The 16,214-nt window shown below is 34.9% G+C and overlaps 1 protein-coding gene across 4 annotated transcripts in view; it reads right to left on the bottom strand.

Annotated features, from left to right (window-relative positions):
- Positions 1 to 16,214, bottom strand: part of CALCRL (calcitonin receptor like receptor) — a 102,310-nt gene that overhangs the window by 24,733 nt on the left and 61,363 nt on the right. For all 4 annotated transcript variants that reach the window (XM_072811438.1, XM_072811439.1, XM_072811437.1 and 1 more), the window contains 4 exons: positions 15,346 to 15,481; positions 12,750 to 12,860; positions 12,544 to 12,656; positions 11,035 to 11,126 (listed from right to left, as the gene is read on the bottom strand). In XM_072811438.1, the coding sequence (XP_072667539.1) occupies positions 11,035 to 11,126; positions 12,544 to 12,656; positions 12,750 to 12,860; positions 15,346 to 15,481 (452 nt within the window). The remainder of the gene's footprint in view (positions 1 to 11,034; positions 11,127 to 12,543; positions 12,657 to 12,749; positions 12,861 to 15,345; positions 15,482 to 16,214) is intronic.

Below are 16,214 nucleotides of genomic sequence, written 5' to 3'. Positions count from 1 at the left end.
TAGGGGAGAAAACCATTCCAAGCAGATTAAGAAGATACCCTGAGCCAAAGTCTTTTTTTTTTTTTTTCAATTAAGCTTAGAGTTTTTACAGGGCACAAAGAACAATGTGAATAAAGGCATAAGGCAAGACTCCACCTTGTTTTCTATTTATTCCAAGTTGAAGAAAGTTAAAGAGCATAATTTACTAAAAGAATTTTTGATTCTGAAGCTCATACTCATTTGTATCACATTTTAATGTTCTGTTAGCAAATGTTAACAGCGTATTATCCAGTCATTTTTGGTTTTTGTTTTTCCTAACTACTAAGAAGATGGTACACGTCGGAGGGTTTACTTTGGCTTTCTCCTAATATATAGTCATATCTGTGGGTACAGTCTAGCAAAATAAACGAGGCCCGCAAGAGTGGAAAACCAAATTGCAAAATATATTATGACTTTGAGGAGGGAACGTTATATTATTTATGCTATTTCAGATCATGAAGGTTTTTTTTTTTATTTATGATAGTCACAGAGAGAGAGAGAGAGAGGCAGAGACACAGGCAGAGGGAGAAGCAGGCTCCATGCACCGGGAGCCCGACGTGGGATTCGATCCCGGGTCTCCAGGATCACGCCCTGGGCCAAAGGCAGGCGCCAAACCGCTGAGCCACCCAGGGATCCCGAGATCATGAAGTTTCAATCCATTCAAGTGCCTATAGTCTTAACATCAAGCAATGGGTCATTTGTTTTCTTAAAATGATTTGTCATTCTATTTCCGTGAAAATTTAGCTATGCTTAAATAGCACTAATGTTTTAACTTGCTCACGCAAAACAGATTACACTTATGAAGAAATTGCATATTTATCAAAAATATTAACAGAAATATGTGATCCTTAACATTTAGTTACAGCTTTAAATAATGAATTTGCTGGTGAAAATAAGCCCAAGATCTTTAATTCAGTTACTACTTTGTATTTCCATACCTGGGACTCTTCTCCGTAAACCAGTAATAGCAATTATATTAGAGTGGAACTGATTTTTGTTAGAGCAAATCTATTGGTTTTTGTACTACTCCCTCCTTTTTTAAATCTGATACTCTAATGTGGGAATACAATGCTTTTATTATATAATTACAGTGGACATGTTTAAAAAGCTTTCCAACCAAGACTCACATTACTGAATAGGAATGTTTTTTGTTCTCACCATGTTTAGTTTGAGGTGGATGGATTTTTCACCACATTGATCAAAGTTCATTTTTTTGGAAATAGAATGAGTATGATCTAATAAAATATTACATGAAAAACTATGGTTAATTAACCAATATTCAGTGTTAAGCTGAAGGGAGCTTAGGATACATAAAGCAGAAGAAAATGTGTCTTGGAACCCTAGTGCATTAAGGAACTTACCAGGAGTGAAATGGACCAAAGAGTTGAGAAAGCCAGGTTGATCCTGGGGAGGCCCGGAGACAGATGTTACTCAGGGACCACGTGATGACTGTTTCTGAACTCAGCCATTGTCAAACCTCTGATGGGGCACATCTGCCAGGTTTTAAACAACTTACTAAGTCAAAGTTCTGATTTCCCAAAACAAACACGTCAGGATATGGTCTGTAGAGTAAGACTCTGTGCTCTATGTTCCTCTGTAGGATCTCTTTACATGGTTAGCCTTGTTTAAAATTGACTTGAAGGTTGAATCATGAACAGTTTTTAGGTGACAATTCTTAGCTTAAAGAAGAAAACTACACGTTGTTCTAGTTCAAGACATATATGAAGAAACTGGAATTGAGATTAAGTGTTCACAACATTGATTGACTATATTTAGAACAATCTAAGAAAACAAAGATGAGATTTGGATCACTTGTCCTGAAAAGCATAAATATAAGCATTAAAGGATTATTTTATTAGGAAAGCTGGGCCTAGGGATGCCTGGGTGGCTCAGCTGGTTGAGTGTCTGCCTTCAGCTCAGGTCATGATCTCGGGGTCCCGAGATCGAGTCCCACATCGAGTCTCCCTGTGGAGAGCTTGCTTCTCCCTCTATCTCTCCCTCTCTTTCTCTCTGTATGTCTCATGAATAAATAAATAAAATATTTAAAAGAAAAAGAAAGAAAGAAAGTTTGGCCTATCAACTGAGTAGAATTTTTGCTGAATTTTATATAGGACCTTAACTACCTAGAAATGACATCATTGTCTATATAGTTGCAAATGTGCAACTTGGCTTTGAAATTACTTGGAGTCAGTGTCTGAAATGTCAGAAAAATTAAGATGTCAAAAAAAAAAAAAAAAAGAGCCATTTCTCCCCCCGCCCCCATACAATTCAGATGTTACATGTGCTCCTTTATGTGCAAGAAGATGGAGCCCTTTATCTGGGTTGAAAGTAAGAGCAAGATTTGTTATGCTCTCAAATTTTAAACAGTAATTAAAATATAATTTATAACTAATTCTGGTAAAGTTTATTTATTTTTTTTATCTAAAGGGTTGTGCTTTGTTTTTCTAAGGATCATTATGAGTAAGAGTCATTGCCTCTCAGGGCTTGGCAAATCCCAAAGCTCTGTCTCTCTGTTCCCCTCCCTTTTGGTTCCCTTTCTTTTTATCTCTCGCTCTGACTCGTTCCTTTAATTGGTTCTAATATAAAACTGAAGTATATCTGGTAAATAGTGTTTTGAGTTCTCTGTTTCTAATTTAAAGCATGGATGAGTAGGAGACTTTTTCTTTTCTCTCTCTAAATAATAAGCAGCACCCTAAATCAACTTTTTTGCTTGGTTCTTGGTTCTTTTTATTAGGATGGGTCAGTAACCCTGAATTAACAGACAAAATATGTCACCTCTACCAAAGACTGAGCAAGAATGACTGCAGTGTGGGGAGCTGGGTTAAGAAGCAGAAAAGAGAGGGGCACCTGGGTGGCTCAGTCGGTCATCGGCCTTTGGCTCAGGTCATGATCCTGCCTGGGATTGAGCCACTAGTCAGATTCCCTGCTCAGCAAGGAGTCTATGTCTCCCTCCTCCTTGTCCCCTCCCTCTCCACCCTTTCCCCTCTCCCCCCTGCCATCCCCCTTGTCCCTCCCTCATCCCTTCTGCCTTCCCCCCTGCTCCTGCTTGCTCTCTCTTTCAAATGAATAAATAACATCTTTGGGAAAAAAAGAAACAGAAAAAGAGGCTGCTAGCTTTTCGACACACAATGATTTTATGTGAAACCTCAATTCCTATAGGATGTTTCCAGGTTGGTGGGAAGAACACTAAAATTTCTAGGGCTCTTGACTCTTTGTAGGGGCTTCATTAACCATTCAAGTCAGTATTTTCTGAAGTGGTCTTGGTCTTCCTTCAGTCTAGCCACAGAGTATCCTATATCGTTTTATACATTTTCTTCTACTGATTAGAATTTTAACGAGTCTTACTCTAATGCTTTTTTTGTTGATGGCAACAGGGAAGGCCAGATAAATTCAAGGGACTTGTCTAAAGGTCACAGATAAGTCATGGGAAAGTCAGTCTTAGAAACAAACTTCCAAGTCAGTTCATGTCTTTCACTCCTCAAGAATGTTCTGAGTGCCTACTACGAGCAAAGTCTCGTGCTAGGTAAGCCCTGGAATGTGTTATAGACAAACAAACAAACAAACAAACAAACAAAACAGGGATGATTTGTGCTCTCGCGGAACCAACTTTGTGATGTTCTTTCCATTACTTGCTGTTCGGGGATGGTTGGTAGGTAGCAGCTGTTACTGTTTTGGTAGGTAGTTCTGAGGAGCATATCATAGAAATGTCTTAAAATCAAAGGCTACAAATTCTTTAATATGGCTTCAAGCACTGAGTTTAAAGCTAAATGGTATCTTGTGAGCATAGTTTTATTATTTTTGACTAATTTACTTAACCATAAATTTTTCTGGTATAGTTATACGACTAATTTGTTTATAAAATTTTTCATTCATGGTTTACTTATTTTTCTACATGAACATTATGACAATTTCTTTATAAATGTAGCACATACAAAACTAAAAATTGTGTTTTTTCATTCTGTTTTAAAAGCACCCACTGGTATAATGTGCCTATCAGGGCTAAATGTTTATATAAAAATGTTTCAGTGGACTAATAAGACTGACAACTATGCCAATAATAGATAACGTTTCCAAATTAGACATTCCATGTAACACTGAATATATACTATATTAGTACTTAGGCCAAACCTATGATGTAGATACTGATACAATAAGATGTGAAATTAAGGATTGCAGAAATGAAAGAACTTGCTACACAAGTTCTTTGAATGACAGGGGTGGTATCTGAGACCAAAGGTGCCTCTCTAGAGAACATACTCTTAAGCACTCTCTGTGAGTCAGGATGTCTGGACACATAAAAACATATTTAGAAAACTGTACCTTGGTCTTACTGGGAAGAGGGTTTTTCATGATTAACCTGAAGCCTGAGAATGTATAATAAGAAAAAAATTATATAATAAGAAAAAAAATAATTTGTAGTTTTACTTCTTTTTGTTCAAATGCTCCATTTTTCAAAAGACAAAGTCAAATAAAATTACTACACCAAGTAGAAAGAACACAGATTGGGAGGAAGTCTGGATAACTTAGTTAACTACTTAGAACATAAAGAAAATCAGGTGTTGGACTCGATGGGTGATCTCTTCACTGGTTGTGGTTTACAATTTTTACCTGTTGAAATTTTTACCCATCATTTAACATTGATCTCAGTGAGGTTATCACTTTAGGAATCTTCTGATTCTATGAGTCAGAATGAGTCTTTCCTTCCTCTGTCTTCCCGTAGCTCTTTGTACCTCCACACTAGCTTTTTCTTTTTCCACTTTATATTACTATTAGATGGGGCTAATTAATGTTAGATGACGACTTAGTGCAGTCTCTGTGCCTACATGATGAATATGGTCCAATGATACCATTAGTACCTCTTTCTTACCATTTATTGAGAAATTGCTACATGCCAATTACTATGTAAATCTTCTTTGTCCAGTATTTTAAACAACATTATGACTCAAACTGAGGCTTATTGAAAAGTGGAATCAGGCTAAATCCAACTATTAATAAGTGGCAATGACAAAATTTGAATATATCCCACATTTTTAATTACTGTGTTACACTATCTGTTAAAACTAACTTATGCCTGAAATCAGATACGCATTTCTCATGGTAACTCATCATTAAAGATTTTTTAAGTTCATTAGAGAATGAACAGTGAATTGTACTATCTGCATAAAGTTTAAGCAATGTAACTAATTGAAAACCTTAATTTTTCTTTATGTGGAGGCAAGAACCAAATTCCACATATTGGCAAGACATTCATTTGGTTTAACAAAATTTTGTGTGGCATGCAAGATATCATGTATAAGAGCATGGAAATTTTAGAAAATAATAGATATATAAATTCATTGTATACAGTGTTCTCAATTTTAAAAACTTTCTTTATGAAAAAAATAAGGCTTATTTATATTAGAATATGAGAACGACATTTGGGGCAACAAGAAATTTATAGTTTCTCTTTTAAAATGAGGTATGTGGGGTGCCTGGGTGGTTCAGTCAGTTGAGTACCCAAGTGGGTGTTGGCTCAAGTCATAGTCTTGGGATCATGGGATTGAGCCCTGCATAGGGTTCCACACTCAGCATGGATTCTGCCTGAGGTTCTTTCCTCCAACCTCTCCCTCTCCCTCTGCTCCTCTCTTAGCTCATGCTCTCTCTCTCTTAAAAAATAAATAAAAATATTTTAAAAATAATAAAATTATGAAATAATAAAGTGAGGTATGACTCTACAGATTGTATCTTTAAAACTAAAGTACTTAGCATATATATATGCGCACACACACACACATATAGTTATAGTATTTTTTAAAAAGTGTTTTTCCATAGAGAAACTAAATTGATTCTAAAGCTTTAAACTTAAAGACTTCAAGTAAAAATTAAAATTACTTGTATTAGTTAAATAGTGTTTGCATTCTTAAGTAAAGTGCCTAAATACATGGGGACGCCTGGGGGGCTCAGCAGTTCAGGGTGGGACCCCAGGGTCCTGGGATCAAGTCTCACTCTGCCTGTGTCTCTGCCTCTCTTTATCTCTCATGAATAAATAAATAATTTTCAAAAAAAAAAAAAAAACCTAAATACAGATATAAAAATATTGAACCAGATTTTCTTTAAATTACTAATCAACAGTACAGTTTTTCTGTTTAATTTGCTTTTAGCTTATAAAATACTTTCACAAACACTAACTTCCCTGATATTGAAATTATGCATTTTTATTTTAAAAATATTAACTCATTATAATCCTCTTTATTAAATTACTGCTCATTCAGAGATGTGGGTTTGGAAGTAGCATTATGGATCCTTAGGACTAGCTATGAACTAACCCAGTATAGGAATCCTCCATTTCAAAATTCCCAATAAATTGACTTCTAATTTCTGTCTTGAGTGACAGGATGGCCAGTTGGTCAATTGGTGGTTCATTCTGGTTTGTTTAGCTATTGGTATTTTTTATTTTTTTAAATTGAGCCAAATTACTTTTATGTTACTATATAAACTCTATTCCCAAGTATAGTCATTTGGATTCTTCGAGTCATCTAATGTGCCCCTATATCTTGTCTTTTTCTGGCTTGGTACCTTGAGTCCCTCATCAGTAGACATTATTTTCTTCAATTGCTTCCCTGTCAATAAGCCAATTCTTATAACATCTGCTTTTCCTCTTACAAAATCAGTCCACAGTGGACACAGTAAGTGACAGGTCTGAGTAGAGGTTTGGAATTGGATACTTTGCATTTATTGGTATATTCTGGCTCGTAGCATTGTTTTCACTTGGCAGTTTTCATCGTTTTCACTACTGCCTCAGTTCACAGCAAGCATTTGCTCAATTAAATCATAGACACTTTCATGAAGAAGCTTCGTTAATTTTACATTTGACTTTATGGAATTAGTGTAGGACTTTATTTACATCCTTGCTAAATTCAAACTTATTTGGGACCATTCGACTTGGTATTTGAAAAGACTGTTGTTCTCGTTTTGACTACTGATTTTGTTTTTTTTTTTTTGTTTTGTTTTGTTTTTGTATGACTACTGATTTTGGCATGAAATATACTCGCTATGCTTCTTAACTTTTTGTCATTCAGATATTAAATGTGCTTGAATATTTTGGCTTATTACATGGAAAATAAAAAGACATTATTAAATCTAAAGGGTCTCTGGGATGCCTGGGTGGCTCAGTGGTTGAGAGTCTGCCTTCGGCTCAGGTCGTGACCCCGGGGTCCCGGAATCGAGTCCCACATGGGGCTCCCTGCAGGGATCCTGCTTCTCCCTCTCCCTGTGTCTCTGCCTCTTTCTTTGTGTTTCTAATGAATAAAGGGTCTCAATTGCATTAGTTTCAAATCGATAGAGATAGGTGGTCTCCTTAATGGCAATTAAAAATGTACTCTGCATCCACTGTCACTAGTTGCAGTTTTAGAAATGCTGGATTAAGGAATTCGGGAAGATTTCACTGAGGAACTGATGCTTAGATCTGAAAGTTGAATACCTTTAAGTAGGCGAGGGTGGGAGGATAGGCAAGATATTCAATTAGAGGATACATTAATGATTTTGATTTTATATAAATTACAGTAGAAAGATTTTAAGATTTTTAAAACAAAGGATGAAAATATCCTATCTGTATTTGATCCAAAGCTTTGAAAATATTGTGGCTGCATTGTTTAGAATTAATGAAGGTGGTGAAATATGGATTTGCTGCGGCTAGATAAGACAAGGCTGGTGGTGCTGGCAGTAGAGGTGTAACTAAGCGGATAGATTGGAGAGCTGTTGCAAGGCTGACTCCACAGAGGATGAGGAAAAAGGACAGGGAAGAAAATTGACAAGATGCAACAGATTGCTGCTGGTGGTATTTCCTCAAAGCCTGGTCACTCTAAAAAAAAAAAAAAACTGCATCAGCTTAGGAGGTACATATGAATTTGTTTCTTTTTTTTTTTTTTTTTTAAGATTTTATTTACTTATTCATGAGAGACCCAGAGAGAGAGACAGAGACACAGGCAGAGGGAGAAGCAGGCTCCATGCAGGAAACCCGACGTGGGACTCCATCCCCGGACCCTGGGGTCACGCCTTGAGCCGAAGGCAGACGCTCAACCCCTGAGCCAGCCACCCAGGCGTCCCATGAACTTATTTCAAATGTGTTTATTTTGAGACACTTTTGAGATGATGTATTTCAAGAACCATAAAAATATATATACCATTTGACCAAGAAATCCCAAGTCCCTGGGAATGTAGCCTAAAAAAATAGTGCAAAGTATGGGAAAGGTTGTATCTGAAAATGTCCATTGCAGTGTTTTTTATGAATAGGAAAAATTGGAAGTAATGTTAGTGCTCAAAAATAGAGGAATAATTTAGCAAATTTTTGTCAGCTTACTAAATGGAATATTATTCAGCCAATTAAATGACTAAATAATAGTTTTTAAAACTCTTTAGGGACATGGAAAGAATTATATAATGTTAAATTATAAAAATAGTTAACATGCTTTGTACATAACAAAGCAGTAAAAGAAGTGAATATGAACTAAACTGCAAAAATATAAGAAATTGCTCAGTAGGGTATTAAAATTACAGAGTATTAAAATTATTTAAGTAACATGCTTAAATTGATTTTGAGTTTTAAAAAAATATTGCAAATTTAAGTGGAAGTCTTATCTCTCATGATTATTTGTTTTTAATTAAGGAGTGAATTCTTTTTCCTGAGGCTAGAAATGGTTAGAATTTGCAAGTTTTTTTCCCAAGATTTGTAAGACAGTCTTAAATAACTCATATTATTTCTATTTTATACCTTTAGGATAGAGGCTGATCTCCTTGAGATTCAGTCATAGTTGTAAGAGTTTTCATGGTTAAAAACAAAGAAGCTTAGCTAATATTAGTTACGTTTAAATTAATTCTCTCAGTGTGTTTGTGCGGTATGGGACAGTGCCATAGATATGAAATTTTCATGAACTAAAAATCTGAGTTCTAGGAGTACTGCATAAATTTAACGGTAATTAATTGCATTATTTCGTTCTAAGAGCTGAGAGTCATATGGATAGTTGGTATTTTTAAATTATAAAGACCCTGTCTTCGTGAACAAGAAAAGGAATTAACCATATCTTAGACTGTTTAGTCATTTTAATATACTAAATGAGAATTTGAAATTATAATTTTATTTTGTTTTTAATGTCACTAAATATTAATTTTCATTGCCATATATCACCAATAAGTTTGTTAGCATCAGCAACATTTCTTCACTTTGTCCGTTAGCATAAAGTACATATTAGTATGGACCAGAGGACTCTATTGAAAAATTATCATTTTGGGCGCCTGGGTGGCTCAGTCGGGTAAGTGTCTGCCTTCAGCTCAGGTCATGATCCAGGATCCAGGGACCGAGCCCCACATCGGGCTCCCTGCTCAGTGGGGAGGCTGGTTCCCTCTGCCCCTCCTCCCACTCATGGTCTCTCTCTCTCTCTCAAATAAATAAATAAATAAAATCTTTTTAAAGGTTAAAAAAATAAAATTTATCATTTTGGAAAATGATTTATTTTCTACTTCTTAGAACAGATATATTTAATCTATTATACAATCATAAAAAAAAGTTTTCCCAACTCCAAAGACAGTAGTCACTTAAAAAATCATAAGTGAGGTAAGAATATATTTAAGAGTAAAGACATGAAGTTTTAATAAGCTATATGTAAGCAACTGATAGGACATAGCTCATTATAAAGGCATTGACTGAGAACTGGCCATTTGTTTTGAGCAAGAACCTTTTGATAACTTGTTGCAAAATATAGTATAGTAAATTTAAATCTTTAAGAAATGTTTTCTGTATTTTAGGATAAAAATTCTTTTCGATTAACGATACATTTTTACACAATTTACTAAAGAAAACATGTCAAATATAAAGATGTGCACAAATACCTAATTAGCTTTATTCAGAGTGGAGTTTTCTGAAATCAGTTCCTAGAGGTGCCTACATAATGTTATAAATCAAAAGTGCCATTAACAAGTATCTATGTGGATTCCTCAAAATAACTGATCTTGAAGAATTTTTTAAAGTTTTCCAAAAAACAGCAATTCTGATGCATTCTCTAGATCCTGTGATTTTTGGAGCCATGAGATATGACAATAGTTGGTGGGTTCATCTATTATTCGATATACTCTGAATATTTGATGGACGGTGGGCCAAGAGCTGCTGCTCTAGTTACATGCATCTAACATCCAGCTGCCTGATGATTTCTGGGTTTGGATTATTGGGATGGGCTACTACTCTAGCTCGTTCTGAGGCTGCTAATGTCCCAAGATAATTGTTGAAGAAGAAAAGAAGAAGATCATGACAATGGTAATGAAGACACAATGAAATACAGCTACTCACTCTACACACTGCATTCTAGAATTATTGTTGATAAAAAAATTATGAAAACCATGTTAATGCATAAATTATTCTATGCATGATTTGGAATTTACTTTCCTATCCATTTAAAAAAATCGCTTATTGATTGGTTAAATCAAGAAATTGGAGTTGACGCTTCCTTCCAAAAAAAAGGAAGTAAATTTCAAGTAAAATTCAAAATATAAGCGAACTATATTAATGATGACCGCCCAAACAAGGAAAAGTAACCTAACCACACTATATTTAGATTATTAGATTTAATAATATATATAAAATCCTATTGCCATTATTCACACAAAACACCAGTTTCTGTACTGTACCATGTATACCGACACTAAAATTGACCTAGAAGTTGAAATTTCAATTAAGAAGGCCTATAATGTTTGAGTTTCTAAAACAAATATATTTATATAATGATTTTGGCTCTCTTCTTACGACATGACTTCAGTCTTATGTGTCTACTAATTTTGTAAAGTTTGGCTTCAAATTTTCATCTACCTCTGCTCTATATATTTTACAAAGTCAAGATCAATATATTTCACATTATTTAAATTCAATTTATTTTAAACATAAATCATCTATATTTCATATATATTATCAGCACATGACATAAACATGCACATGGCAATGCATTCACCAGGGACAACTAGTAAATTAAAAAATATTTTACATGTACTTACTTGAAATAAAAGAATATGCCAAGCGAGATAAGCAGGGAAGCAATAGATAATCCGTGTCCAATTATAGTCAAGTAGAACAAGTTCAGTGCAGTCTATAATTTGTGTGAACAAAAAAACAAGCTCATATCAATACTATAATCCTCCATGTGTATAAGCTCGAGTCAACAGAATAAATTATATTTTTAAAAATATGTTCTCTCATAGCCTTACCATTTCATTTAGCTTGTGGTAGATACTTGAACACATCTGGAATGAAGAGTGTCTATGCAAACTCATTAAGTGACATCAAAATTTATGAACTGTATATCCTTTTTATTTAAGCAATTAGAAGTCATATGATAGGAAGGAATATTTTTATTGATCTAGTTTGTGTAATATGTGAAACTAGCATTTTACGTTTTGAAGGATATTGACCTTTTTCACTCTATCACGTTGTGCACATTAAATCAAACGCTATGGAATTATTTTTGCATGTTTACTTTAGAGAAGGCTTTCCTTCCTACTGAGTTTTTCTTTTTCCTCTGACAAATTTGAAACCCCAAGATGAATCTCGATATAGTAATTATAGGAGCCTCTGATCTGAACATACAAATCCATTCTTTCGCATGGTTTTGACTTTTCCTCTTTGATTTTTTTTTATTTTTCTGTATTCCATCTATTTGTAACTTGTTATTTTATTGTATATTTTTATAATTCTCTTTAAACCCTTCTCTGAATAAGCAAAGAGTATGTGATTTATAATTATAATGGTAGCTGACAGCCAATGCTTACTATATGCCTGTAGTTTTCTCAGGTTTTTCCTTGTATTCAGTCAATCCCTATGACAACCTAGAGGGTGGGTTTATTGCTATCTTCATTTTATACACAAGGGCAGGGAGGCAGAGAGAGGGCCTAGCTTGCCTCAGGTCACATAGGTGGTAAAGAGCGGGAAGAGGAAGTCAGATTGCAGGACTCGGCTTCAGTCACCGACCACCTGCCTCTGTAGTCCCCCAAGTGCAAATACATACAGGCACTTTCTATCCAATCTTAACTGTTGTGACAAATCGTGACTAACCTTGACTTCCCTGATGGGGCTAAAGGTAGGAATGTGAGTGAGAATAACCCAGGAGCCAGTCGATAGGCAGCCTTCTGTTGAGGGACAGATGGAGCTGTTCAAACCCTGTTGGGCTCACCTTGTTTGCCTGAGCACAACTCCTGAACTTAGTTCTCAAAATTCCAACACCAAGGAAGTGTTCCTTTTTCTCATACTTTTAAAGCATGTTTTCTTTGGGAAATTTGAAACTCCAATACCGACACATTGACTTGTAAATACACTATTACCTAACAGGATTGCTTCCTCCATGTCACGACAAAATGAATAATTATTCTCCATTGTTTTTCTCAAAGTATATCATGAAAAGGCTTTACAATAGAATGGAACACAAGGTGAATTTTCTCCAATCCTCCATCAGCAACTAACTTTTTAAACAGACAACGTAAATTACATTTCAGTTCGTACTTATTCCCTACCTTCACTTTCTCGTGTGTATTAACGTTACACTGGGTATAATTTGTCCATGTTCTGTTGCTTTCTGGATGTCTAAACCAGTTTCCATCTTGGTCACAGATCTTTGTGACTTTTTCTTTAAAATTCAAAAGGAAAGAAGACACAGTAATTTAGTCAACTTAGGTTTCTGTAATATCAAGCAGATTTCTATGTAAATTTCTGCTTTTACCTGATGGATCGAAGTCCTGAAAGTAATCAGGGCAGTGCTGCATGGACTCGGTTCCAGCTGCAACATCATTCCAGCATAACCAACCATCCCATGTTCTGTTGCAGTAAATGCCTGAAGGGAAGAGTAAGAAAACAGCGATTACTAGTCCCTCTAGTTGTACATGAAGACAAAGTCTTACTGGTGGGTTAATACTGACATGAAATACAGACCACCGACTGAAAATGAAGACCTCATATAAAATCTATAGCTATTATTTAAATTTTTCCCCGAGCCATTATTGGAATAACTGCTAAATTAAATTTAGAAATACCTATAAAAGTATATTTAGAAGTTCAGCTCTCAATGGTAGCTATTTATTCAATAAATCAAGTGGTCTTTGATAGTTGTCCTTAACCGGAAAGGTAGTAGTTACTTAGTGTTCCTCCACTTAAAATCTTTTAAAATATGGGAAATTGGAAAATGTTTTATCTTAGAAACTGTGTTCTTAGGGCAAAGAGTTAGTATTTTCTGGAAAAAAAAAAAAACACTCCAGTGTTTCCTATTTCATTACATTGGCCCTCACAGATATTTCAAATCGTCTACCAAATTCTAGCTCTTACTTCCTTTCCTTTCCTTCTCAAATGGAGTAGAGTGTTTAACATTCTTATGATTTCCGTTTACCAGCCTGAAGAGAAGGAACTTCTTACGTGAAAAAAAAATTATGTTTTTTTTAAAGGCATAGAGAAGTAAAATGACCAGTGTTACAATGTTAGAACAGTCTATAATCAAATAAAGTAATTTTCCATCTTGTCAGGCAAAGCACTCATAAATAGAAGCCCGATTGTTGTATGAAATGTTTGTTATTTTTAACAGATTTGTGCCGCAATCTCAGAATCAACCTAACTTTCATGGGAGTAGGAAAAAAAAATTCTATTGGCCTGAAAGTATAAATAATTCTAATTAAAAAAAGAACTCAGACCATGTCAGTTTTTTCTCCTGTGATTTTCAGACACTCATTTAAATAGTCTGCCCTCATACATTACCAAATAAAATGCATTTTGTGGACTATCAGAGAAAAATTCCTGATAGAAAACATTTCAAATAAGTCCTTATCACTGGTCCAAAAGATTCTATTTAGTTAATGACAACCTTGGCAGTATGATAGAGCGCAAGGCCCAGAAGTTTCCACACTGTGTGGTATGGCATTTGAGTGAGACAGGAGTAGGTATTCCATTAAGAGTTTCTGTGGTCAAAAGATTTGGGAAGCACAACGTTAAAATAAAGACAGTTCTTTATTGGAAGACTTTCTAGAGTATTTAAAATCACAAAGTGTGGTACGAAGCTCCAACAGGAAGATTGATTATGCAGTGATTCTAAAATTATTTTATCACAAAATTATCTCATAAAGATAGTTCTACTATTCAATATATCTACATGACCTGGAAGAAATTAATTCAATAATTTTAAACTTACAACACTTAGATTTTAATGGAATAAAGCAAGAAGCCAGATCAATTAATAGAGAATTTGTACACAACTCATGTACTTGATAATTTAACCCCTATTGACAGCATCAGATAGTTTGTCATTGTCTGATACACTTCCAAGATATCTTTAACTGAATACATTTCTCATGATAAAAATATCTAGTTGGATATATCTAAATATTTCTCCAAAGTTCAGCAAATTACATTGTTCAGTTAGACTCTTCATTAAGAAGAATTGTTCCTTAAAATTCTAAATGTCGCCCAATGTGGGACACTTTTTTCCCTCACAAGCAAGTTCAATTTGTCAATTACAAATATTAATAATATCTTACTTTTAGCATTTCATTTATATAAGAAACATTATATATCATCAAGTATTTTTCCAAAAATTTTAAGATCTTTGTTTCCACCGATAATTTAGCAATATTGAAAGTCTTTACTCTTTGCTTTGTTTTGTTGTGAGTTTTGCATTTTATATTTTGAAGCTATACCCTGTCTTTAGGGTTGCCAGATAAAATACAGGGCCTCTTTTTGTGTGTGATTTTTATTTTGTTTTTGTTAAATCTGGCAACTCTGATTGTGCTACTCATCTTTGGATTGTCAGAATCAAGGCAGATATCTGGCATTTAGCAGGCCCTCAGTAATGTTACAAAAATGTCTAAGGAATATCTTAATTGAAACAGAAGAACTTAGGCTCATTAGCATTGCTAACAAATGGATTATGCAGAGCACGTGTTACAAAAAAAAAAAAAATTGTAATTTTATTATGCAGACTCCCATCCAGCAGCTTGTGGAAAAAAAAAAAAAAGAAATACAGATTACATAAACTGAAGATCAACAGCCACTGATTTAATTCAAGACACACATTTTATATTTCAAATATCTTTGTGCCATAGAAAAAGTTACTAAAAATATTCCTGTTACACACACCTTTTATTAGATTTTTTTAAAAGGAGCCAGATAAATCATGACATAAAATATTCATATATAATTAAGAATGTGCACATACAGGAAAGCTAACAACTAACCCATTTTTATTTATGGACCTAAGAAACTCATAAATGATGTAATGCAGTAGTTTTCTTTTAAAAATATATCAAATGCATTTAAACTTAAATAGTCCTGTTTACCTTCTGTTTGTTGAATAGGGTCTTGCATAATTTTTTGGTAACATTCGTATTGAGCTGTCATGATTTTATTTCTAGTGTAGACACCCAACTGAATTAAGTCATCAATGTTCTCCTCGGATTCTGCTACGCCGAGAATCTAAGGGATAAGACACACAAACAAAACCTTCAGAATTGGGAGACGATCAGAGCACAGTGATGTGCTACGTGGTCGCTTGGCTCTGGGAGGAGAATCCCTGATTTGGAGTGTTTTCCAGTTTTCATGGTTTAAATATCCCCACTGCATCTAATTTCAAGTGACCCCAAGCAGCTGCCAGGGCAGCCCTGGCAAGGACAGTCTCTAAGGGGCTCCCCGACGCCTGTGGGAGCTGGTTGTAGGACGAGTCTTCTGGAATACACGAGAGCAATATGCAGGAGCCACCTCTACTTTTCTCACCTGCTCTGTGAACAGGAGCAAGACCTTGAGCCCCCTGAGCTGCTGCTTTCTTGTTGTAAAGTGGGATAAAATTATATCGAGGTAACAGGAGGGAAGCATCGGACACGTGGCAAATATTCAAAATCGTTGCCATTTTTATCATCGTATTTTGATAAAATATTGAGAATATTCATTTATGCTGTTGGTAAAGAGACTTTTCATCGTACACACGTCAGTAAATGTTTTGGACAAGGTATATATTTATGATCTTCCAGTTCAGTAGCACTATTTTAGGCCTCACTTCTGTTTTAATATCTTCATGACTTTTCGTTCCTGTTTTGTACCATGAAGACCCCATATTCTTTTATTTTTTTAAGATTTTTTTTTAAAAGATTTTATTTATTTATGAGAGACATAGAGAGAGAGAGACAGAGACACAGGCAGAGGGAGAAGCAGG

This window comes from Canis lupus, chromosome 34 (assembly GCF_048164855.1).
Source record: "Canis lupus baileyi chromosome 34, mCanLup2.hap1, whole genome shotgun sequence".
NCBI classification, from domain to species: domain Eukaryota; kingdom Metazoa; phylum Chordata; class Mammalia; order Carnivora; family Canidae; genus Canis; species Canis lupus.
This window is presented reverse-complemented; position numbering and strand designations above follow the sequence as displayed.